This window comes from Apaloderma vittatum, unplaced genomic scaffold, assembly GCF_000703405.1.
Source record: "Apaloderma vittatum isolate BGI_N311 unplaced genomic scaffold, ASM70340v1 scaffold12214, whole genome shotgun sequence".
NCBI lineage: Eukaryota > Metazoa > Chordata > Aves > Trogoniformes > Trogonidae > Apaloderma > Apaloderma vittatum.
In genome coordinates this window covers 49,178-74,938 of record NW_009712200.1, presented here as the reverse complement: position 1 = coordinate 74,938, position 25,761 = coordinate 49,178, and the positions used below count along the sequence as shown (strand labels likewise).

The 25,761-nt window shown below is 39.8% G+C and overlaps 1 protein-coding gene across 1 annotated transcript; it reads left to right on the top strand.

Moving 5' to 3' along the window:
• Positions 1-352: 352 nt before the first annotated feature.
• On the top strand, positions 353-18,189 carry LOC104272805 (early endosome antigen 1-like; the record flags this gene model as incomplete). The annotated part of the gene is given in 13 exon segments (XM_009867900.1): positions 353-492; positions 1,087-1,417; positions 2,637-2,738; positions 4,427-4,621; positions 5,457-5,596; positions 5,598-5,634; positions 11,470-11,655; positions 12,101-12,232; positions 14,050-14,235; positions 14,540-14,778; positions 16,208-16,328; positions 16,668-16,766; positions 17,781-18,189. Coding segments are annotated over 13 exon segments (2,031 nt in total), but the record flags the coding sequence as incomplete, so codon positions are not given.
• Between the last annotated feature and the right edge of the window lie 7,572 nt (positions 18,190-25,761).

Genomic DNA, 25,761 nt, shown 5'->3' with positions numbered 1-25,761 from the left:
CTGAGTGCTGTTTATGGCCTTTTTTTTGTATAGATTTTGGATAGACTCTTTAAAGATTTCTGCTTTTTATCTGTTACTTTGCAGTAGTATGACTGGTTGGCCTTTGATTTAAAGATGATTTCAGAATGCTTTACCAAAACAGTTCAGTTCTGGAGGAGCAAGAGGTTTGCGGGAAAGATAAATAGCAAACTAATGAAATAGGTAGACAACCTGTGACAATAATGACTGCGTGTACAGTAAAGACTTTTTACAGTAAATGCTACGCACAGAGCATATGACTTGTGATTTTTATTGCTATTTTTATTTGTTGATTGTGTTCTGATGACTCTAACCTCTTATTTTTCTGTCTCAGAAACTTGAAGCTGACATTCTTGATGCTAAAGCAAGCAAAGAACAAGCTTTTCAGGATTTACAGCAGCAGCGACAGCAATCAACAGAATTAGACCTCCGAACAGCAGAACTGACTAAACAACTTGAAGCAGCAAGAGAAGCGTATGCATTTCCTGTGTTACAGTACTTCTCAAAATCAGATGTAAAACTAGAGTGGTTTGAACTACAGCTGAAATTTTGTTCTTCTCTCCTGTAATTTCTTAAAATCATAGAAAAGTGATGCGTTTCCTCTGCCACAAGAAATGTGTTTTATCCCTCTGGTTTTCTTTCGCTCTCTGTGCCATGCAGACTCCATCTGCCATGTTGTCTCATATGAATCACTGACTGCTGTGATTCAATACACTTCTTCAGCTTATTCGCTGGGCTTCGTGTCAGCTAAATAGCTGAGCAGTTTGATGTAGTGAGGTCCATCTTTTAAGTATCCATAACTCCGTAAGTTTTCCCAAAGACTAATTTGCAATTTACGCATAAGCAACAAAGGGGTAGTTTCTCTTCGTTACAGTTGAGGAAGAAAAATGCATCCGAGTAATTTTTAGAGTTGCTGATATGTCTTCACTGAAGAGACAAAATGCCCATGATTCAGTTGAAAAAGGTATACTTTGAAGTAGTTCTACAGTTAGTATATTAAACAATAGAGACATTTAATGATACCTATGAAGAAAAAATAAAAATATTTTTTTCTCTTTGTATTTGCAGGATGTCTAATGCTAAGTTGGACTTGCAGAAGAAATCTGAGGCCCTTGAAGAAGCGAAACGGCAAATTTCAAAGCAGGAGGAGGAGAAGGCAAGCCTCAAACAAAACTTTGAGAAAACGAATCAAGATACAAGTAAACAACTCAAGGAATTAGATTGTAAAATGCAAGCAGCAACATCAAAGCTGCAACAAGTTAAATTAGAGAAGGATACTCTATTAAAGGACCTTACAGCTACCAAAGACGAGCTCTCAAAAAGTTCTGAATCCTTCAAAAAGAGAAAAGAGGAATTAGAAGAAGAAATACAAAAAGAAAAAGCAGCTGTGGCACAAATGGTTAGTAGTTTCTTTCATTAGATATAAAGGGTGGTGTATTTACAGTCTGATAAAATTGCTTTGCTTTCTGTATGAAAACTACGTCAAGCATGGCAGTTAATTGCCTTAAGGAAAAACAAATTGTGATTTTTAGTAGTTCATACACATGTCCAACTTAAATTTTTGTCTGGACGTTTGCAGTAGTAAATGTTAGTCATATTACACAGCAGGATCCCTTTTTATTTGCTGCCTGGTTTTAATATGGTGAAGGAACTAAACTATTGGAGTTTCAGAGAGGTCTCACTAGTGATGATGTTACAACAAATGCTTGGCCACCAGAGAAACCTATTACGGGAAAGAAAGTGAATTCTCACGAGCCTTAAAATACACAATTTTCTCCCCTCTTTCACTTTGTTTGTAATATGAGTGGCTGCTATATGAATATGTGTTTTACAGATTTTCTTACACAGTTGTTCTGACACCCCTACCTCAGACATGGTAGAGGTGACTTTCTCATTCTCTTCTCATTTGATGTGTCACCATTTCCCAGAACCTGTTCAGAGCTGCTTTTATTTTGATCTAAAAAACAAAAATCTGCTCCTAGTTAAAAATATCACTTTTTCCTTTACTCTTTACCTTTTTGCGATAAGCCTTTTTGTTTGTTTTACTTAGTTACTGCTCTTTAAATATTTGTTTCTCAAAAAAACTTGAAGGATTTTCTCCCCAATTTAGACTTAAAGATAGGAGTCTAGATTTTGCTTCTAATTCTGTAGTCATTTGGAGGCTTGCCACTGTCTTAAATGCATAGTATTTGGGCTTAAAATATAGTTGTATTTGCATACAAGTCCTGCAAATTTATTTGCTCATGAGTTTTAGAACATCATGAAATTTTGGATCCTGAAGAAAGCAATGAGCCTATTGCTTCCCACAAGAGGGAGAAAGGCTGACAACAGCAGCTTCAAACAGGGAGACTATCCCTGATCAGCAAACTCTTTGGCACATGGCTGCATTTTTTTAGTGTGGGATATCAGCTGTGTTCAGCTTAGATTTACCACTGTTGAAAGTTATGAGAGGTTTTGAGCTGAAAGTAAGCTTGCACCTGAAAAGGAAAACTTTTGCGCTGAAAAGGAAAGCAGGATTTGGCAAGATGTTGTAGATCCTGAAAAAATATCTGGTACCTGTTCTTAACAAGGCTCACAGGAATATTTCCTCCTCTTACTTTTTTTTTTTTTTTTTTTAGGAAAAATCTTACCAAGAAGTAAAACACCAGCTCCAGGTACAGACAGAGTCCGTAGCTAAAGAGAGGAATGAATTGAAAAACTCACTGGAAAAAAAGGAGGGGGTAAGCTGTCAATATAGTTTAGAAAGACTAGAAGCCAGTAATAATAATAAATGTTTAAAAGATTTGTTTTCAGTCTCACACGCCAGGACTGATGAAAGAGGTTGCAGTTTTCAAGTTGTAACCCACCAGGGGCACTGAAATACGGTGACAGAAAAAATTTACTAGATGTTAGTGTGAAGCTTTAAAATGCAGGTTTTCTTTCTACCTTTCTGTGCCCCACATACCTTGGTAGGGGATTTTAGCCCTTCAGTTTTATTAATTAGTGAAGCAGTTACCAGATATTGCTATATCATCTTTTATTTTGATACTTTGATACACTAAAAGTTGTTATCTCATATCCTCAGATCTGTTTTAATCTAAGGCCTAATCATTATGCTCTCTGGGTGGTTTAACTGGGCATTTTCAGGTATACTTCAAGGAATTAATTGTTTTTGCAAACTTGTATAAATCGCCTGTTACCGAATTTAATTCTTTTTTAAATATGAGTGTTCAGACTGCAAAATCACAGGATCACAGAGTGTCAGAGGTTGGAAGGGACCTCGAAAGATCATCTAGTCCAGCCCCGCTGCCAGAGCAGGATCACCTAAAGTAGGGCACACAGGAACACGTCCAGGTGGGTTTTGAAAGTCTCCAGAGAAGGAGACTCCACAACCTCCCTGGGCAGCCTGTTCCAGTGCTGTGTCACCCTCACAGTGAAAAAGTTTCTCCTAATGTTTTTGTGGAATCTCCTATGTTCCAGCCCTTCATCATCTCTGTGACTCTGTGCTGGACTCTCTCAAGCAGTTCCCTGTCCCTCTTGATCATGTAGGCCTGAAGGCTAAGGGTACTTTCATGGACTTTTTTACCCCAACTGTTACCTGTTCCTTAAAAGAATCAAGAAAAGTTACAGTCAGTGGACATAGTTTGTTGGACTGCCTGAAAGAGGGTTTGTGGCTGTGCAGGTGTGATGTTGATTGCTCTGTGACTGCTGCTTCTACATGCCTGGCTCCTTGCCCGTTCAGCAGAAGCACTCTGGTGCTCTGTGGCAAATGCAGGAGGATGAGTCTGGTATCTGCTGCAGTTGGCAGCAGGAGAACCCAGACCACTGCTGGCTTGCGAAGAGTGTCCTGCTCTTAATTTTGAACGGTGAACAAAGACAGCAGTTGCTCTAAGGGTGGGAAATTGGGAATAACAGATGGTTTTAATGTGGTAGGGTAGCTCTTAAAATCTACTTGCCAGGGTTGTATCATGTAGCTCTGAAGTAGAAGGTAGCACCAGTGGTACTGTGGGATGTGTACGAGAAATCACAGCCGCATCTTTGGAAACTCTTTCCTGCGAATAATCTGCTGTTCTTTCTAAAAACGTAACAGTGGGCATGGTGAACTGATCACAAGAAAGGTGTAGCTTGTTATGTGGTCTCTGGCAGAGGAAAGTAGCAGGTGCCTGGAGAAGAGCAAGCATTTCAGACTCCTACAATCAGGAGATTCTCTTCAACTTCCAGGAGTCTTTTGGGAGCTGATTTCCTGAAGCTGTATCTCCAGCTTTAACAGCTTTGACCATTTTTTTCATGTGTGAAATTGTCCACTTGCTTTTTGAACCACGTAATTTGTCATCCACACAGTTCAATAGGCAGTTTCACATACTACAACACTTACAAATAGTGATTTAAACTAAAATTATATGCAGTTGTTTAATATTTTTGAATATAGATTTCTAAGCAGTTGTCGATAGAACTTGAATCAGCACGAATGCAAGTAGTGGAAATTCAAGGTCTTCTGAAGGAGAAAGAAAAAAGTGAGCAACATCTCCAGGGAAAGCTGAGAGAGTTAAAGGAATCTTTTGAGCAGAAGAAGAAACATAGTGAGACATTGCAAGCTGAATTAAAAACTGCCCTTTTAGAAAAGGTAAGACTGGCCTCTCTTACTCCTTGAAAAAAATTAAGGTGAATTTCTCTGATAAATGCTGCGGCTTTTATGTCAGTATCTTTGTAATAAACAGCTGTAGTCTTGTTAGAAATGACAAGGTCAGGATGGGGAAACAAGGTCTTCAGATGCTGTTGAGGAAAAAACATCAACCACAAGAATAATAAAGTAAAAAGAACCAGTGCTGAAATATGAGTTCTGTAGGAAGTGAGTTTCAATAAAGTGATAAAAATGGCTAGACTGAATGTGTTTGTTTTGCTTCAGGAGCATGCGATAAGGCAAGAGCTGCCATTTTCTTGTAAAGCAGTAGAATTCTGTGAGAGCAGTTGAGACAAACTCTGCAGTGTTATGGAATGTCCATGGCAGTTTTAAACCAAGTCTTCTCTTATTATACCAAAAGAATTTATCTGAGTGACAGTATAAAACTCATAAACCATAATGGAAAGAGTTCAAACGTCTTACATCATTAGGGAGTGTTGTGTTGTGTGCCATGCACTGTCAAATGTTCCCTTGTCTTTGACTGCCCTGTACTACTTGATCATGCTTGTGCTTTAGTCAGCCTGTGGAAACTTTAGGATTTGGAAGCATTATTTAGATTTTTAATATTTGGTCTTAATGTGTTCACTTACTCTTTTGACATGAATTAAATTTTGTTGATAAATTAATTACAAAATATTACTGTAAAATCACAAACTGAACTGCTGTTTCATGAGTGGAAAATAAAAGCTCATCTCGCAGTAGAAATCCGGTTTGTTGAAATGATTAAGCTTACTTTACTGTCTGTAATTTCAATTACAACTTTATGCGTGTGTTTCAGGCAGAACTGGAGAATAAACTGCAACAGCAGTCTATTTTGTCAGCACAGGAGCTTAAAGCAGAGAAAGTCAAGCTAGCAGACTTGCAAAAGACCCATGAAAAACATAAGGAAAACATGGAGAAGCTCCAGATGGACCTTTATAGAGTCTGAGCTGCTGGCAACCAGGCAAGACCTTAAGGTATTTAGAGTCATTTTACTGCCATATGTTGCTTAGTAGCTCTGTTCATACCCATTTTGAAGACCAAGAAACGGTGCAAGAACCATATAGGCAGAAAAAAGCTCCTCTGCTATGTGTAGGATTTAGTCCTGTCCAATCTCTTCCCCTGGGACAAAGGGCATCCTGAAACTAATTTAAAGCCAAGTGTATTTGCCACTTTACCTGAAATACCCTTGCATTTGTGCAGCAGCAGAGAGAAGGATGGTTTATTTTTGTATTCTTTTAAGAGGTTTGGGTTGGGTTTTTTTTGTGTTGCTTTCTCTTGTTATATATTGTAGCTTTCAGCTAATTTAAACAGCATAGCTAATTAGGGCAAAGTCCCTGACAGCATGTGAATAACTTCTGTCTCCTACATGATTTAACTAGAACTTTAATTGTCAGCCTTTGCTCGTGTCCTTGCCACTTTTACATCTTCCCGGCTGACTGTAGATGTTCAGAGATGTCAAATTAATAGAGACGGTAGGTTTTAGGTTCGCTATTCCTAGGCTGTATTTGTCTGATTTGGTTATTAGGGTGCAGTGCCTTTGAAGCGGTATTGCTGCAAGTTGAATCAGTCAGCAGAGGTGTTCTTTGTCTTTTTTTTCTGCCCCCCTCCTTCATGTCATTGCTGACCCAATGCTGCAGTTAGTCTCAGGACATACTGTGCTGCAGAGCCTGGCTGTCTACTGGCAAGATGTGTAGCTTTGGCACTTCTCACTTCAGATGAGTCCCACTGCAGCCTTGCCTGTGTCTGTCTGACACCGTTTTTCTAGGCTCTTCTGAAGTTTATGGAGAGAAATAGATGCTTCGGAAGGACAGATCATCTGATCTGGTTTAGGTGGCAGCTTCAGTTTGCTTAATTACGTATAAAGGGAGCCTTTGTTGACTGCTTAGATTTCATCGCTCCCTTTCACCTGTTCCCGTGGAAGCCTTTCAGTCTGAAATTGTTAAAGGTCTTGTAGCTGTTTCAGGCTCATGTGAGCTACAGAGCCTTAGCCCCTCTTCAGGTTCAGGGTTATTTTAATAAAAGGAGAAGTAACTCCTTTACATGTAGGCCACTGGAGTTTTATTATTCTTGCTACTCCTCTGTAGCATTAGATAATCTGCCGCATTTCCCTGCAGGTTGCAGAAGCTTTACTTTCTGTGCAGCTTGCTGTGAATTGCTGTGTTAAATTGTGAAGAATTTCAGCATGATTACCAAGCAGTGGTCGTTTAAACATGCCCTTTCTTACGGTTTGTTACTGTAGCACACCTACCTCTGTCAGTTATTTGCTGCAATGCATTTAGATGAATGTTTCATAATGCAATGACGCATAGAAGTGTTGGATGTGCTCAGTAATTTTTTTCGGTATAGTTTTCATCTAAGTATTGGTTGTTGTAAAAGTAACTCTGAATAAGAATTATTAAACCAGCTTGATGACCTCTAGTTCTGGCAAGTGTAAAAAAGCTTCCCACATGCTCTTAAACCCGAATGGGCATGGTCACAAGAGGAAGAACATCCATGCAAAAAGGTAAAATAAGGTGATAGCAACGGGAAGCCAAGAGTTTCAAGATGAGCAATTGGGTAATGTGATTTTTTTATGCAAGTCTCTGTGGAGCCTAAGGAGCCTCTGGAAGACTGAGGTCCTCAGTACTGAAGTAATGTACCAGCTTGGAGGCTGTTTGCTTAATTTAAAAATAAATAAATCAAAGACATATATTTACTATGATTCGTGAGGTCTGCTTGCCACCGCTTTTTTCTGTAAAATGTAAGAGAGGGAAAAGGCAGGGAGCCAATCTTTAATCGTGGATGTGCTGCCTCATTCCAATGTTACCCTAAAGAAGCGGTGCTAACTTGTCTAAGGAGATAGCAAAGGAAAAAGCCCATTCAGAAAGTCTCAGCATGATGGTATTAGTCTTGAGAGCTTAGTATCAAAGTGCCACTCAAGTCAGAAGAGCTTTATGGTAGAGCTTCACAGTCCAATTCGAAGTCAGTTGCCTGGATTATGTTTTACCTTGGGCGAATGACTTAATAAAGGTAGGTAGTTTGAGCCAGCGCTGTGGATTAGTAGAAGGTTTTAAAACTTGTATGTAAGGTGAGCTTGGGTGTCTTTCAGCACAGGATTTTTAGGAGGGATATGAGCTCCCTGCAGAGCTGTGCTAGGTCAGCACAGTTGTCCGGTTGTTGGGTCAAGCCAGATGTTGTCCACAACGGTCCCGACCAGGCCGCATCATGCGTTCCGAGCAGCACTAGGTTTTCTTTAGTTAAAAACACTACAAGGGACAACTGAAATATGCTCACGTGGTGTAGCACCACGCCAATCGGCGAGGCCAAAGTTTCATGCCTGGGTAACAGATGATATGAGGCCGCACAGGATGAGGGTGAAATGGGCAGGGTGGTGGGGCTGGTCCCTGGGGTGAAGGTGGCGCTGGGACACAGGAGTTGGGCCGTGCACTGAGCACCATCTGCTGGCATCGGTCCGGAACGTCACTGCTTGTCTCTGACTGGGAGACTGGGGTGTCATGGAAAAGGGGACAACTGCTTCAGTGAAGTTCTGCAGTTGAAGATGCGGGAGACAGGGCCGCAGAGCGGGCAAGCTGCTCTCTGGGTGCCATCAGCACCTTGATTCTGGCTTGGTAGCAGAAGATCCAACCAGTGTAGCCACAGATGCAAACTTCCAAGCTGTAAGACTTGCATGGGAGCAGCGAGAAGCGTTGTAACAAAATCACACAATCACATAATTGCCCAGATTGGAAAAGACCTTTAAGATCATCGAGTCCAATCGGAAGCAAGAACGTAGTTAGAATTTTATGGGTAATGTTTGCAGTGAATTTCCTTTGGTTTAAAAATGCACCATCTATAACAGTAACTATGCTCATACATTTTTGTCTGTGAAAGGAAAAAGAAGTTGTGTAGGATTCGAGTGCTTGTAAAAGCTATAATTTTTGATAAAAAAGGAATATACGTAGTAGAGAAAGAATACCACCAGATATTTTTTATATATGTATATATAAAGACATATATACAGAGATATGTGTATATATAATACATAAATATTTTTGTATGCACAAACACAAAATAATGCGTGTTATTTTTGTGAAAAAGGCTTTTTTGTATAGAAGTGTGAATAAAAATGCAGCACTGTTATTTCTGCCTTGATTTTCAGTCAGTGAAAGCATACTTTGTGTGAATCCTGCTCTCCTGAGTTCTGCCAAGTATCCTTAAGTTTTGGCATTTGTGCTTTTTATAGTCAGTCCTGGTTTCCTCTGTGCTCTCACAAGAATGTTTCTTTGCCTCCAATATTGGCGTCGCTGTCAGTGTATCTTCAGTGAACGTTCTGGGACAATACTCATGCTGCGAAACCTCAGGTCTGTGAGTCGGGAGCTTAAGCTGCCTGCAGTCAGTCTAACCCTTCTTCTTGGGAAGTGAAGAGACACTGGGTTAGCAGCTGTGAATAATTTCACGTCTCTCCTTGGGGACTGGGATCAGGGAGCACACAGACTAAAATGGTCATTTCTGCACCTCACTTAGGTGGAACGAATCCAGGTCCTACCACCCAGCTAGGGCACTGCCACAGCCCACGTCATAGTGAATCAGACTGTGGTATCTTCTTATCTTCTTAAAAAAAAATACTTAAACTCTGTACCAGTCGTCCTAGCATCTGTTTTTATTTACAAAACCAAGTGCAGATTGACATCTTCTGTTCTGTACCTTTTCCTTGCATTCGGTTTTGTATTCTGGGAGCAATGGCAAAAATTGAATGGTAATTAAATATGGTAAATGGCATCGGATGTTTTGAGAGGTGAATTTATGTTAAAGAAGTGAGCTCCTCAGCAGTCAGAAGGATTGGGCTGAATTATGGTCTTGGTGGAGACTGAGTCAGGAGCAAGGACAATAACTGGAATGCTTAACCATGTGCCAGAAGATTTCTACTCGTTTCCAAAGGATGCTGTGAGGCACTTTTGAGCAAAGCAGAAAGAAAGGCGTAAACAGATAGAAGATTGATTTTACTGTTAAAATTATATTGAATGGTTACCAGTTAAGGTAGGTAGCATCATTATTAATCACAGCACAGCTAAGAGGTACTTAAATATATAAGATAAGGTATGCTAAATTGTGTGCAAAATTCCAAGTTTATTACAAACTACTGAATTATGGAAATGTTTGTGCATAATACCGTGCAGAGTGGGATGAATACTGAATCCCCTTACAAGAATGTTTCCATTGTATTAGCTTAGATATAGACGCAATGAGATAACCTGTCCAGAGTAGACACCTGCCGGGTGGGTGTTGAGAGAGGAGTATCCCCTTTGTGAGGCTTTTAATTCAGATGTCACTATCTACTTCATCAAATTGCATCATCCTGTGCTAAAAATTGGTTTTAACCACACTTCTTCTACTAGAAATTGATTTGAATAAAAGCTTTGGTTTCGTTATGTTTCTTTCTACAACTGCAGAGACTACTGGGTTTTCCTGTGAAGATGTTAGATAATGATGTTACACTTCCCATCCTTTCTCATTGTTATGAAAATACGGTATTCCAGTGCCCACAGTGGAGCAGAGAGGGATAATTTTGCTTTCTGAAAGACCCACCCTGCTGAAAGCTTGAAATTGCAAAAGCATCTTCTGTTTTGCTTAAAAATATTTCTGAGTTAACACCTTGCAAAGTGTTGACTAGTAAACTCCAGTACGTCAGAAGGCAAGTAAATTGTCTTTACTTTTTAAAGCCCATGTGCACTTTTCATGAGCCACTGGGCTTGTTGAAAAGAGTATTGAATCAGCAGTGCTCCATCATTGGTATTTCAAACTAAGTCTGACTCTACAGGCAAAATACTTTAGACATTACTAGGGAGGGTTAGGAGGCATCAGAAATCAATTTGGTTTTGAACCAGCATGGAAGTGGCTAAAGCATACGCATCAAAAATAAAATACCAATATTTTGGGGGAGTGGAGGATGACTTTGGTTGGTTTTCTTTCTCGTTCATTCTTTATGAAACAACATGCTTTTAAGTGGGAACTATTCCTTGCCTAAGCTGAAGGCTTTAAAAAAAGTGACCTCCAGAATACTGACTCAAGAAGAACTCCAATGTTTGACTTTGCTGTGAACAAATAAAACTTGTACCCAAGGCTCATTCTAGGTTTTCTTGGGGTTTTGCAACTTGTTGTAGAGGTAAATCCAAGTTCTTTTTCTAGATAATGGAGGAGAGTTGGAGGCAAATTAAAATGTAATCTATGGTAGATTTTGAATAGAACTTTAAACTTTGTGTTTCAAATGCTGATGCAGCTGAAGTGTGAAACGTTTTGTCCTGATATTAGCATTTCTAGCTTGTACTTTTCATTATATTTTCAGAAGTTTTATAATTGTCCTAGCCCTTGCTTCTTTAAGTCATTGGAGAAAAAAAAAAAGCGTTGAATGACTTTTGATATCTTAACAGTATAGCTTCACTGCCTCTTAAGTAACAGGTGTTTGGAATTATAGAGCGGTTGATTTTCACAGAGAGTAAAATATATTTCTGTGACCAAATTCAAGTTAGTTCTCTTTTCCTCAGTTGCTTTTTGTTCTCTGCCCTCTCGTATGTTTTCACCTTTTCTCAGTGGAAGGTTGCAAAAGCTGGAATATGTAAAATATTGCTGTTGGAAGTGGTACTGGGTTAACTTCTTTTTACGTAGGGTAAACTCGTAACATAGAAGTTCCTGTAACTATGCTTTGTCAGCATTTGAAGCTAAATGTCGCACACTAGATAAAACGATTTTTCCAAGTTCACAATGTTTAAGTGGCTCTTGAGTATCTGAAGCTTATACACTGACAGATGATTTGCAGAACTCTCTTTGATTAGTCCACAGAAGAAAAACTTGCTCTTGCCCAAGAAGAATTAGTTTCCAGCAGAAATCGAATTGCTAGCAATAATCAGCAGATTCAGGAACTGAAGAAAGCAAAGTCTACGCTGGAGCAGGATGCATCAAAGAAGGAACAGCAGCTGGGCGAGAAGACCAAAATGTTACAGGATCTTCAGAATGACAGGGTAAAAATGCCACAGTCTTTTGAAGTCCTCACACAGACACATCCACCCCTATTATTAATTTCTGTTACATCTCTAAAAAAGAGGTGTTTTGAGGGCATGGCACTGTTGTAGTGTGTAGCAATGGCAGTTTTAGCAAACATCTGGTGCAAAGACTTTCAACACACAGTGGAAGTGAACTTGGTTCGAAAAAGGCTATTAATTTGCCCTAAGTGGCTAGACAGGTCAAAAAATGTTATTAGTTTTAAATCTAAAAATTAAAACATGCTGCTAATTGTTCACATTACAAACTGTGGATGGAGGTATGTGACAGTTGTTTGCCTTTAATTACAAAGCCTTCCAAGTAGGTTTTGGGCCCTGGATGTTTTTTTGTTTAGTTTGGGGTTTTTTATTTGTTTTGTGAACTTGGAAGAAGTAACTTTTCTGGCACTTTTTATTTCTCTTGAAGATTTTGAAAGAAAAAGACTTGGCTAATGAAAAATGTAAAACAACAGAACTCCAGGAAATAAGGAGTAGACTTGAAAAAGAAAGTGTCAAGCTGGCTGAAGAGCTAAGAGCCTGCAAGCAAGAATTTGAGAAGGTATATTGAGACAAACTGTGTCTTCATGTGGTTGGTCGTCTGATAAGAAATATGTGCCTACTCAGTGGATATTATCTGGAATGGCTTTGTAAAGGTGGTTGCTGTAAATGTCAATATTACAGGTCAGGGAACTAAAGTGCAGATTTTGTTGAGGTTCCTGAGCAATGCTGCTTGATTAGAGATAATCCTGGAGCATCGGCACCCAATATTCTCAGCCAAGTGGACCACATAACTTGTCTTGGCTTCAGGATGGGTCATACATCCTGGCTTTTCGTCTGTTCTGCTGTAGATTCACTGTGCATACCCTTGCTTGACTGTTTTGAAGGGCAGAAAAGATGTCCAAAAGTGTCATGAATGTGAAATTTCCCAGAGATTCTAGGCACATCTGGTACTTCTCAAGGATGTGTGGTAGAGTTGGAACTCCCTTGATGTGCTGTGGTTTCTTAAAATGTCTTAAAAAGTCACAGCTGAGGAAGAAACAATGTCAGAAGTCTCATAAAAGACTAGCTCTTTTCCAAAATCATAACAATCAGATGAACTCTCTAAAGGGTAAAGATTTGGAGGCTTTAAATAATTTTTAATCTTCAGTCAAACAGACTAATTCTCGCCACATTCTACATGTTTCATTTTTTTAATCTCTCTAGAAACAATCACTCCTAAAATGCCGTAGTTTGCGTTTTCCATATTGTACTGTTAGTAGTCATATTTGCATCTGTTAAGCACACAGGGTTTAAGTTGCTCTACGAGTATAAATGAAGGTGCAGTCCCAACAGTCTAATAAAATGTAAGTAACGTGTTATCTTACGAGTTTCAAATGCTCTTTTATTCTCTGGTGTTTAGAAAATGGTCTCTTATTTTTAGATAGAAATCTGTACTTTGTTTCTGTCAAGCGATCTGTGGCCAGTAGTTTCTTGGATTTTGGGGAAAGGTTATTACAATTCTTATCGTTCCTAAAATATTTATTCTGGAGAAGAAAATATATAAAGTATATACAAAGTGTGCACATGAATGGCAGCTTAATATTCATCTCTTAATCTCCCTACAAAGCAATCCGACTAAACCAGAAATTGTCTCCTAAAGGCTTACACTCCATTTTCCATTTAGAAAGGAATGTTTATATACACAGAGATAGGGCATCCCTGTATCCTCAGCATATGTTTTGTCACTGTCTTAGGTTTGGTTTTAATTTGTCACACGAATTTTGGTTTATAGAAAACTGGCAACCCCAGTTAGGCTGTTAGTACCTGCATGATTGGCTGTGTAATTTTAAGGAAAATCATGCCTACAAATATAACTAACTAGTCTACTTCAGGATTTTTAATTTTTTTTATTACAGAAGAACAAATGAAAATAAGATATAAATCTAAATGTATCATCCTGCTTGCTGAAAATATAGGCTAATTATTTATACATTTAAGACTAATAGAAACTAGCTTTCTTCCATCAGTGTTTGATTTTTACATTGTCATTATGATGCTTTTAACCTCATTATTACAACCAGAGAACAATGAGAAGTAAATTTTAGAAAATGGCAATGGATATATCTTTTCAAAGAACTGTTTAATCCAACAAAGCTTCCACTACTTTAGTAAACATACATTAAATTTATTTTTAAAAAATAATGTTGTTCATAATATTGGTTTAAATTTAAAATCTTTGATTGTGAAAATCACTGATACTTTGTGCTATGAAATCATTCTTTCTTCCAGTGATAAAACTAAAAATTATTGCTGTCCTCTCCTTGGAAAGAATTACAGTAGCTTTGAATTTACACTTTCAATGTTGCTGCTTTAACTTTGAGCTTTGTATCCTAACAGGAGGTGGCAAATCTCAAGGACGCCAAACAACTATTGATACAACAGAAATTAGAGCTGCAGGGCAAAATAGATAATATGAATTCAGCTCTGGAACATGAGAAGAAAACCCATCAAGCTGTCAAAGATCAACTGAAAAAGAGAGAAGAGGAGCTGAAGAAAGAATGTGCTGAAATTGAAGCTAGGCTGGTGAGGATGTTAGAGAGTATAAGACTTGTTTTGTGAACGTGCCTTTGGATTCTTTCAGGGACAGAGAGGAAGCAAAGACTTGACTTTTGTTTCATGTTACATTAATTTTTAAATGACAAGGTCAGAAATCTTTGAAGCATTTAGTGGTGTAGGAAAATTCAGTGGGATGACAGCCTTGTCTAACAGAGTTTGTTGATTAGAAGTAGTTATTCTAGTACAGTGAGATTCTTTGCCTCAGTTGGATGTAGGGAATAGAGAAAGAATACTTAGAAGGTTGGTTTTCATTGTTCTGTTGTCTTCTTAGCACACAGAGAAAAAAGAGAAAGAAGAAGAAAACCGGAAATATGAGGAAAAGGAGACCAAGCTCACCATGCAGGTCACAGCCCTGAATGAAAATTTGGCTACCATGAAGAAAGAGTGGCAAAGCAGTCAGAGGCGAGTGAGTGAGCTGGAGAAGCAGACAGACGATTTACGTGGGGACATTGCTGTCCTGGAAGCAACGGTGCAAAACAATCAGGATGAGAGAAGAGCATTGCTGGAGAGGTACGCTGTGGTCACGACGATGTGGGAGCTTAGTTTGGGAAACGGGTAGCCTCACACTGAGAACTTGTTTCAGTTGATTAAAGATTCTCTGTGCTTGCTTTATTAGATCCACATTTGTTCCTAGTGCCTGGGCTGTGGGTGCAGTTTCAAGGCTGCAGTTCTGTTGTCCCTGCCAGAGCACCGCAGGGGGTGTTGGGAACAAACTTTATGGGCTCTGACAGGGTGACCATTTTGTAGAAAATCAGGCAGGCTTATCAGAACCTGACTTATCACCAAAGCCACAGCTCTTACTTGGGCTCGAAGATTTACGCCCACCCATAAGAGTTTTCTAAATCCACTGGGCTCCTCTGAACTTTTGAGGTGTGTAGGTTGTGGCTTCTGATCCCACCAGATTTTTGTCAACCTTGCGAGGCCTGGCAGAGAGAGCTCCTCTTACCTGAGTTAATTATCCTTCTCCATCACTCTGAGGCTCCCCTGCCTCGACTCAATCAGAGTAGAGACACTAGTCATCCCGAAGCCTGCAAGAGACTCCTTGGTGCCTCCAGTAACATAGAATTTGCTTAGCGATTTCTAGGTATGCCCACTGCTCAATGTTAGGAGATTGTGTGTGTAATTGAATTAGATAGATAGGCTAAGGTTTCCATAGGAGGCATTTCCTTCCCCATGAAACCTGGTCTTCTTTTCTCCAGTTCTGTTATTTTCTCTACGCTAAATTTAAATCTCAGGTAAGCAGAGCACCTTCAGGCAGCACAAGTCATGCAAGGCAGTGGGAGTTACCCAAAAGCAGCAATTACAAGGGTAGAAGAAACACCTGTGAGACAGGAAACTTTCTGTGTCCTTATTTCATGACATACTTGGTAAAAGCAGAGTGGAAAACTTTTTTTGATACTGTCAAGCTTGCTGATTTGATTTTTGTGCAGTATACCTTGGGAAAAGATGGAATCAATTCAAGTGAAATCCTTTTTCCTTGGCAACCTCTTGCCATACTGTGCTGAACTCACCCAGCAGCCATTTACAGCTTGGCAGAAAAATACCCTTTGAAATTTGGTTGTCAACAGTTAACTGAATTTCAGCTGGTGGGAGGTGGCCTTGCTAAAAGAAAAAGGTTTCTTTCTTGCTCCATTGTCCAACCTGATGTGCTGCAGCTGGTTTGTGTACTTACGAAGGCTTGCTGTTGATGGACTATATTCAGTCTAGTTCCTGGTTCTGGGAGTAACTCCAGGTATTAATAAGCCACGGATATTTGGGCGCAAAGCCAGATAATCTTAAACTGATTATTATAACAGAACATTTCTCTAGTCAGGGCATCCAAGAACTTTTCACAGCTGGATTTTATGAGAGTAACGTCTCAGACATGACAACCTGCCCAAACGAAGCAGTGTGCATCGCCTTATATGCTTGGAGCTGAGTATTTGCTGTTTGTCCTCAGGTGTATAAAAAGTGAGGGGGAAATTGAAAAGCTTCAAGCCAAACTTGTAGAAATGAAGAAAAAGCTGGACAACACTACTGCTGCCATGCAGGAACTTGGCCGAGAAAACCAGTCGCTACAGGTATAGTTTGATTTGAAGCAACTAAACCTGTTGATTCTCTCTGTGGGAACTTTAGAGAATTTAAAGTCTGTGTCACATTGGTGATGGGTTACCTTTCCGGGGTGATTAAGATGATACGAAGCTGTGTGGGAGTCATATTGCTGTCTGGCTTCTTAAATCTTTTCATAGGCTTGAAACTTGGAAGATTTTCTCTCTGTACAAATACAAGCTCTCAGTATCATGGCAGAATTGGTGCTTTTATACCATACTGAACAGTGTGTGCAGTAAAAATAGAGGAACTTAGTAGGATTTAGGGATACATTTAGAAAAACCCTGCTTTTTTTAATATCTTCTGTATAGATCAAACACACCCAAGCTCTCAACAGGAAGTGGGCAGAAGACAACGAGGTACAGAATTGTATGGCCTGTGGAAAAGGCTTTTCGGTGACAGTGAGAAGGGTAGGTGTGTTTTACTGTGTATCTGTGGGGATTTTCTTCCTCTGTTGTTTTCAAACTCTTAGATGGGATACGAACTTGATAAAATGGCCTTAATAGTGTTGTGATCCTCAAAACATCTCAGAATACAGTTAATACTCAAAGTGTCTAAAATATTAAAAATTAAGTTTGTGGAGCTTACTTTATTTGTGATTCTTTTGCTATTTTAACAGCATCAGTGTTAAAATATTTCAATTCCCTAAGCAAGCAAGCAAAATTACACTATTGTAAGGGCATTTACTGTAAACTTATTTATAACTTGTCTGAACTGGATTTACAGGTATAAAAGAAATGTAAATTTGTTGAAATTAGATATATCTGAAAATATGAGGCATCAACATGATCTGGTCCTTTGCATGATCTGGTCCTTTATATGTTTCTAAATATGAACTAGACACGGAACAGAAGAAACAACTGGATGTGGTTTAGGTCTGTAGTCAGACCTTCTTTGTAAATCAGCTGTGACCAGCTGAGATGTCAGCACCGCTCGGCTGGCAGGGTCTGCCCTTCCTTCAGAGATTACCATCCCTCCAGCAAGGGACTTGGCAATGAAGTAGATGAGGGATATTCGTGAGGTTCATTTTGCAGTGCTTCCTGACTTGATCTTAGGTGCCTCTCCCTGTCCTGCGTTATTTCAGTCATGTTCTTTGGGTCGTCTTTGAACAAAGGCTGCTGGATCCTTTGATTCAAGGATACTCTATATGACCAAGGGGAGAAACTCAAGAGGAAGATGAACTTCAGCCAGTTCATATCTGGAACTGGTATAGTCTCCCAACTCAGTGAAGCACTTCTGAGTATTTCATTCCTATACCCTTTAGAAAAGATTTACTCCTATGCCTTTCTCTGTGTTGTGTAACTAGTATTTAAAAATTCAAGCTGACTTCTGAAACATGAGAGTTGACTTGACGTGATAGTGATCTCTATTAGCGATTGATGCCCTGTCGCTGATGTTCAGCAAATGTTTCTTCTCTTTCACAGCATCACTGTAGACAGTGTGGAAATATCTTTTGTGCCGAGTGCTCAGCAAAGAATGCCTTAACTCCTTCTTCTAAGAAGCCTGTCCGAGTCTGTGATACTTGCTTTAATGACTTGCAAGGATAACTGGCTATCGTGAGTGACAAAGAAATGTTACACTAAAGTTTATAATTTCTGTCGATGCACTTCGTTCAGCACTCAGACTACTATTCAGTTTGGACAATGATTGTAACACTTGGCAAAATTTAGAATATTTTAAAATGTTTATTGATACCAAGTAAAACTATTGTATTTTTTGTGAGACATGGGCTCAGATCATCCATAGCTTATCGCCGTTTATTCTGGAAAGAGCTTCTATGTCTAGATTAGAAATGCCCAGTTATTTGTAAATAAAGTTTAAACAGAGGAGTAACAATGTATTTTTTTATCCTTTATTTTTTTGTTCAAGAGAAACAGCGTTTATGTGATATTGCAGTTTATTCTTGTTTCCTTCAATGAAAAAAGAAGATGCAAAAACTTGTGTGAGGATTTTATGTATCAAATGTTGCTGTAAAAGCATAACTAAATGTTGCATTTGATTGCATATCTGATGTTCTTTACAACTCCTTATGATTTTTGTTTTCTTTCTGTCTCCCTGGTTCTTGGACTTTTCTCTCTGAAGTTCAAACTCCACAGTGAGGGTAATGGCTGGACTCAACTCCAAATCGGTTTTATTTGCCCACATAGGACTTGTAGTGTCAGCACAGGAGTCCTTATCCAGCTACAGCTCTTGGATACTGGCACATCCTTATGCGTGCTGTGTTGCACAGTAAGTGAGTGACTGAGAGTGCGTGTGTGTGTGTGTGTGCTTGTCAGACACTACATATGAACAAATGACGAGGCAAAGTTTAACTGGCACTGTAGGAATATTACACGATACATTACAATATTCCATCCCGTATTGATTTATTTCACTTTTTACATATTCCGTTGATGGATTTTAGTATTTCTACTAAGAAAAAGTCTTTTTTGAGACTGCTGCATATTATTTGACCTTTTCTGCTGTCCCTTCCCTCTGCTTTTGGTGGAAAAAGCTGAACTCCTGCTACACCTAACAAACCTCAGTTTTCCATTACTCCATCTAACTCCCATTACTGGGGGCATCTAAAACATTATGTTTGTTATATGATTTAGCCTGCTCGGAACAGTGGTGTAAATCTGCTACTGGCTTAGTTTTAAGCCAAATAGCTCTAATTAAGAGGCCAATATATGTCTTTAGATATTTATTCGTATTTTCTTTTCTGTACTTGCGACAGAGGTTTCTTGTAGAGTTCATGTAGGCTCCAAACTTCTTTTTTGTTGTGGTTTTAGTTGTGCCTGTTTGTTCTTGCCTGCTTGTCTCTAACTTTTCTTCCCTTTGTATCTTGTATTTAAAAAACATTAAGGTTTTTTTCCTCTGAGTGTGGGTTATGCCTTCTGATATTTAGGGACCTGTTGTCTTAAATGCCCTAATAAATTCCCTCCACACCAAGCCCTCCTGTGTCTAACAAAATTTTGCCAGCAGTTCAGAGAAAAGGACTGTGTCCTGAATTCCTCTACTTCGTGCCTGAGGTAAGGAATCAGATTCTGTCACAATGATGGAACCTTAGCCATCCTTAGGCAGGTTTGTTTGCTTTTATCTATTGACGGTTCTATATGTGAATGAAGAGGAGTCTCACTTATGAAAAATGTCTAGTCCTGATTAACTCTCAAATGAAGAAACTTCTTAATCCCCCTTCTTCAGAAGTACCAATCTCTATTTTTCATACCCTTTCTTAGCATACCTGTCTAGCTCTACATTTGCAGCCTCAAGGAGTCTTCCTCAAGGAATTTTCTTAAAAGTAAATTCTTACTTCCCCAAAGCCAGCTGAATTATGTAACTCGTTCTCCTTGCTGTAAAAGGGGTTTGCATACAGCTGTTGTTTATGTGAAATACTGACCTGCTTTTCTGGTTCAAACCTGAGAGTTGCTTCCTTGAAAGGAACAATTGCTGCAACGATTCCATACGAATAGAGTCTCTGGACTGGTTGTTTCTCCTCATCAGTGTAATTGTTTGGCATAAGAATCCTTTGAATAGAAAATATGAACAGAGTCCACCTCTGGGGTTTTTTTCCCCTACTTATTTATTGAGAGAATCCAAAGAGTTTGCTTTCAGGCCTTTCTTTGTCTGACATGTGACTTGAGAAATGTGGGAAAGGTAAAGATGTAACAGTCATGCTCCAGCCTAGATGCCTTCTGCCCTGGTCACAGGCCTCTTGCTGCTCTTAGGAAGAGGGACGACCACATGGGGCAGGAGGGATTTTCAGAGGGAAGCGAGAAGTTTCCTGTGGCTGCACAAGAACAAAACGCGTGAGGTGGAGGAAGAGAGAAATCTTTCAGGGAGAACTGGGAAAATGCTGAAAGCACTCACGTGTGTTCAGGCATTTTGCTTTTGAATGGGAGTGTGTAAAAGCTGAGGAGAGCGCTCTGCAGTAAAGAGGAAGTGGCAGAAGCTCTAGTAGGGTTAAGGTTGTTCTTAATCGAGCCTTTTGGGGTGCCTTTGTGTAAAGCTGAGCAGAGGCACCTCGCTCAGGTGGCTGCAGAAGCAGTGAGGTTGGTTGACCACAGATCAGACCTTGCTCTGGAGCAACTCAGCTTCAGGGGCAAAACCAGCTTGATTTCTGAAGGTTGCTTTTTCCTGACCAGTTTGTAAGACCAGCTTTTTAAGGGAATGGAAATGCTTTTCATATGCACATTTGTAGAAAAGGGATTATTAAAATCTGGAGGAACAGTGGTGGGGTAGAAGCTTTGATGCTTTTTCTTTGAGTCTGTAGCAGCAGGTCGGGATTTCTACAGCTTTTCACTGGAGTAAATGTATGACTCCGTTGCTAAAAATTGTGCTCCTTTTGTACTTATGATTCTTAGTGCTGATCTGAATTTGTTCACAAGCTGGTATACTAGACCCTGTAATGCTCTCAAACTCACTGTGAGATTGGAAGTTGTGCTAAAGTCCATTAAAATGGCTTATGAAATACGTAATCAGGGAGACTGGAAGGTCAAAAGCTTTGTATTTATAAATCTGCTTGCAGAGTGTGACTGTTTTGATGGGTATATTTCAGTAGGAATGTGGGGGTTTTGTTGCACTGCTTTAAAATACAAATAATAGGAAAACCTAGTAAAAAGCTCACTAACTTTTACCACGCTGAGTTAAAGGATTCCAGACAAACACACTGATTTTTCAGACTACAAACACAGGAGCAGAGGGAGAAAACTAATAAAATGACAGAAGAGACTAGAGCCTTGGAACCAGAGGTTGCACAGTGAAATGTTTTAAAAGCCTCTAGCAAGAACCAGAGAGCTCTGACCCTCTGAGGAGAGGCCATTGTAGAGCAAGAGGTGGAAGTAATGGTAAAATCAGTGCTTGAACCAGCAGGTGTGGGAGACCCTCAAGCTGCCTTTGATTATTAGCCATTGCCATGGCATCAGGAATTGGGCAGCGAAGCACGGGGTTCGTTCCTGAAACTGTCCACTTTGCAGGACGCTCCATCCACAGAGTTGCTGGGAGAGCAGAATATAAGACCAGCTGCCGCGTGGGCTGAGACAAGCTACAGAGGCAATGAGAAAATAGTAAAGTCTTGTTAAGGGTGGGGAGAGGTTCTTTAACTTCCTGGAGACATCATCTCTCTTCCCAGTCCAATAGCCACAATCTCTGGGGTTGTTGCCCCAAAATGTGAAATCCCACTGTTCTACTCCAGCTTTGTGTCAGCAACATGTGCTTCATGCTTTGGTCCTGCAGCCCCTCTGGAGGCAGGTAGCGTTGGAGGGTTCAGTAGCAGGCGGTGGAGGGTTCAGTAGCAGGCTCTTGATCTTGGCTGATTGTGCTTCACTGTAACCTCTCCTCCCCATGTGTTCCTGCCCTCCAGTAATCTTCCCCTTTCTGCAAAGGGTGAACAAAGAGGATAAAATTAATGAATTGCAGTAGGAAAAGTTGCTGTCTGCAGATGAAGAGACAAGGAATTTTCTGCTGCAGCTTCCAACAGAGGCAAGAGTTTCAGAGGGATCTCATTTTCAGCTGGCTTCACTCTCTGGCACTAGAGTCCAAGGTTCTAGGGTACAGTGTGTTTTTTTTCTTCTGGTTTTGGAAGGTGTCAAGTAACCAAGTTGCTATGGAGTGTGGAGTGTGAGGTACACAAGAACAATTAGTAACTATTTTTGTTGGGACAATCAGGATTATTTGTGAATCCTCACTGGAACAGCTTTCTGAGTGCAAGCAAGAAGGGACTTGGGAGAAGAAGCATGAAGTATCCCTGCTGTGTTTGTATTACATTAGCAAGAACAATTGAGTCTCTCATGCAAGATGTAAGAGTAGTGACATTCCTCAACAAGGAACCTGGAAAACTCGAGTATTTTTCTGGATTGTTAAATGTCAGTTAAAGGCGAAGAGGGAACAAATGCTTGTTGCAAAACTTTTAAGAATTTATGACCGTTACCCAGTGATGGACAGAGAACTGCTGGAGCCTTAAGTTCAAACAGAATATAAACTATGCCAAGAGGAATGATACCATAGTTTGAGTATGTTGAAAGTGATAAATTACTCCTCCATGTACCACCCCTCCCAGTCTGATATTCTTGGAGGACTAGGAAACAGCACTTATTTGCACTACGCACTTTTTGCTGTCTAACTGAATTTAATCTACCGTAAATGAAAAGGCATAATTTTCATTGCATGTGTTAGCTGTAATCGATGGACAGAAGGTTTATCTTCAGCTGGACTTTTCACTGTATTATATTTGGCCCCTTGCTATGTAAGGAGAATTTCACTCATTCCTTTTTACCAAAAATGCATTTATCATCTGAGAGCATGTGTAAGAAAACCCCCTCACGTGGTAACATACACGTTGTCTTTGTAGAGCTTCATTTTAAGATTAAAATGAGAAAACGGGAACTTTTTGCATTTTCAGGGGTTTTGCCAGTTGTCCAGCTCTTAATTTTTGGAGTCTTGCATCCTGTCTAGGATAAGTTTAAAATTATTGTCCAACCACAGCCTCTCCAAAAGCACTGAATGGTGTACTTTTCAGAAACAGTAATAACTGGATAGTAAAATACCACCACAGAAACTCAGTTTGGGGGTTTTTTGTTTGGTTGGTTGTTTTTTTTAAGAGGCACTGAATAAAGAGGTTTGCGTTTTTAGAGAGAACATTAAATGCCACTTAAGGTCACAATAATGAAGATAGGTACTAGTTAATATAATAAACTCTGCCTTTTGTCTGTAGCTCACCACATGCTATGCACTCTGTGCAGCAGATACAGGAGTATCTGCTCATTTGCAGGTTACTGAAGCCCTGCTAACCCTTTTGGATCAACGTTACTATGAAAGCAGAAGCTTGGTAGGCGTGTTTTCCAAGTTTCCCTCCCCTTACGACCTAAACTAAAAACCAAATCCGCCTGTATTTCCTGCCTTTTTTGGGTAAAGAGGGCTTTTTTTTGTTCGTTGGTTTATGTCAGCAGGCCGGTGCTGGCAGGTCCAGGCTCCGGCTGTTGGCTTTATGGCGAAGTGCTCCGTTGTATCACGCTGAAGCTTGATTCCTGGTGCATAAGGGATGTTTGAAAGAATGTCTCGCTGCGTTAGCGAATACCAGAACTTTTTATAGTAATGTGTCCAAAATGCTGCTTGTATAGGATTTGTCACTTTTTTAAAAAAAGAAAAAACAAACACACACACAAACAGGAAAAATCATAAACCCCCACCATTTGATGCCATCACATAAGATTTCATGTAAACTACCTCTCAGTGTGAAATTCAAACGTTAGGTAAGTTTAGTAAGGTTTGCTCACTGTTACGTTATGTAAAAGTTACAGTGAATGCCAAAATTGCAAAAGTTGATCACCAAAAAGGAAAAAAGTTTTTTCTTTTTTCTGTGTTTGAAAGTATCCAGTAGTTTCACGTTACTGTAAAACTATGTTGTATTCTTTTAACTTCTGTAGTTTCAATTTTGTGAACTCTAGCTGCTGGACAGGAAATAAATCATAACCACACGCTTTCATAATCACGATCTGCTGAGTAAAAGCAATTTTGTGTGCAGCTTTGTCATTTGTCTATAGATAACCTCCTTCACCAAATGTAGTGTTAATTTAGTCTTTTCTTTCTTCAGTACTTGAGATGTGTACTTGATGAATGGTATTCTGTAATGGATGTGTGCCTCAAATTACATCGTCCTTGCCTCTTTTTGGAATTTTAATGATCAATTTATTACTGCAGATGTGAATAGTACACATACAACTTAATTTCTGTATAATTGTATAAAATATAAATGGAAAAAGTTTTAAGTTCTTACTCAGTATTTAAAGGTAATGTATTATACTAGCCTTATGTTGCAGTTTCACCTACAGAATACTGCACTTTCTTTTCAACTGGATCACACTATCTTCGTAGGTGTAGATAGATTTTTCTGCATGAGTGTGTTTTGATTTTGTTTTGGTTCCTTTTTAAGCAAAGTTTGATTCTTCTAAGTTCTGTTTTCAGTGTTTGTGTTTACTATTTGTGATCATGTAGTTGTGCCTTACATTGTGAAAGAGTTTAGTCCAGCGTGCATTGTAATGCCTAAACTCTGCGATTTGGAAGGCAGCTGTGGATTTGGATGAGAAGATGATACCATGCATCAACCAGTTCTGTATAAACTATGATGAAATGTTACTGAAATGTCATTTTTGTTTTCTAACCTGTTAAAGGAATGATTAATTACAATAAAAAAATTAATTAGACCTTTCTAATAGACCAGTTCTGTCATTCAAAACTATATTGCCCTGTTTCAGACAACAAATCTACTTTGAAATGGGGATATATGATTTTGCAAATGAACTGTTGGGAAGCCACACATCTAAGAACAAGCTAAACACTCCAGTTTCTTAGGCTTGTGGGGAGCTGTGGCAAAAACACTTTCACGTTCCTGAGGAGGTGGTGATAATGACTGTTTCTCAAATCTGTTTTTTCACAGGTTAAATTCAGAATAGTTTTTCCATTCCCAGTAAAACAGCACAGGGCTGCTGGGTATCCTGTGTTTAGTTAAAGTCCTGTCACTGGCTGTGTTCTGGTGTCACATTCAACGCAGTTGGGTAACTGGCATAACTGGAAGACTCTGAAGCAGCACTTTTTTTAGTTCTTTAGACTAATGAAGAACTTGCTTGTCAGATCAAAACCTTTCAGGGTACAGCTGTGTTGCAGGCAGAAGCCAGGTGAGGAGTGTGCATGTGATCAGCCCCATGACAAAGCCAGTTTTGAATCATGGGGGCCTTCCTAAAAAAGGGTGTGTTGAAGCACATCTTCTGAGGGGGCTCTGTGTAGACAGTGGAGAAAGACAGCAAGACATCTCCTCTGAAAGGCAACTCATGCTGGGAAGTTAATTTCTGCCTTGACTGCTTTGACTGCCTGTTGCGCTTAAGTCTCCATAAAGACAGGCTGTGCAGGGACACTTCCTCCCCCTTGGGTGTCCTGCCTGGAGATGTGCTGGTCTCCAGCAGATACTGCCTCTCTGGGACTACTTAGTTGACTGGTAAACATAGCAGACCTGGCCAAAAGTTGTTTTGGTGAAAATATACAGAGATGCAAAACACCCCCTCACTTCTGCCAGTGCACAAAGCAGAGAGCTCAGTGTGTTAGGTGTGTTCTCTGGGCTCAAAATGTCTTTCTGGCCTTTCAGTGTTGGTTTTAAGATGCTGTGAGGTTGTGATGAGGCAGCAGGGATGGAGGGGGAAGGGTGTGATGGATGCGGTTGCAGCTGAGCTTGGGATCAGGGAGACTGAGCACAGCTGTGCGTGCCGAGTTGAGGTTAAGTGGTTACAGCCTGAGTGGTGTCCTGGAGCAGATCTGCTGTCTCCACTCTGTTCTCCTGCCCTGCACGTTCACCGTTTGCCATGGAGCCTGCGTGGCTCTGCCTTTCCCGGGAAGCTGTGGCAAAAATTTGCCTGGCACAGGGGGAAGAGCAGGAAT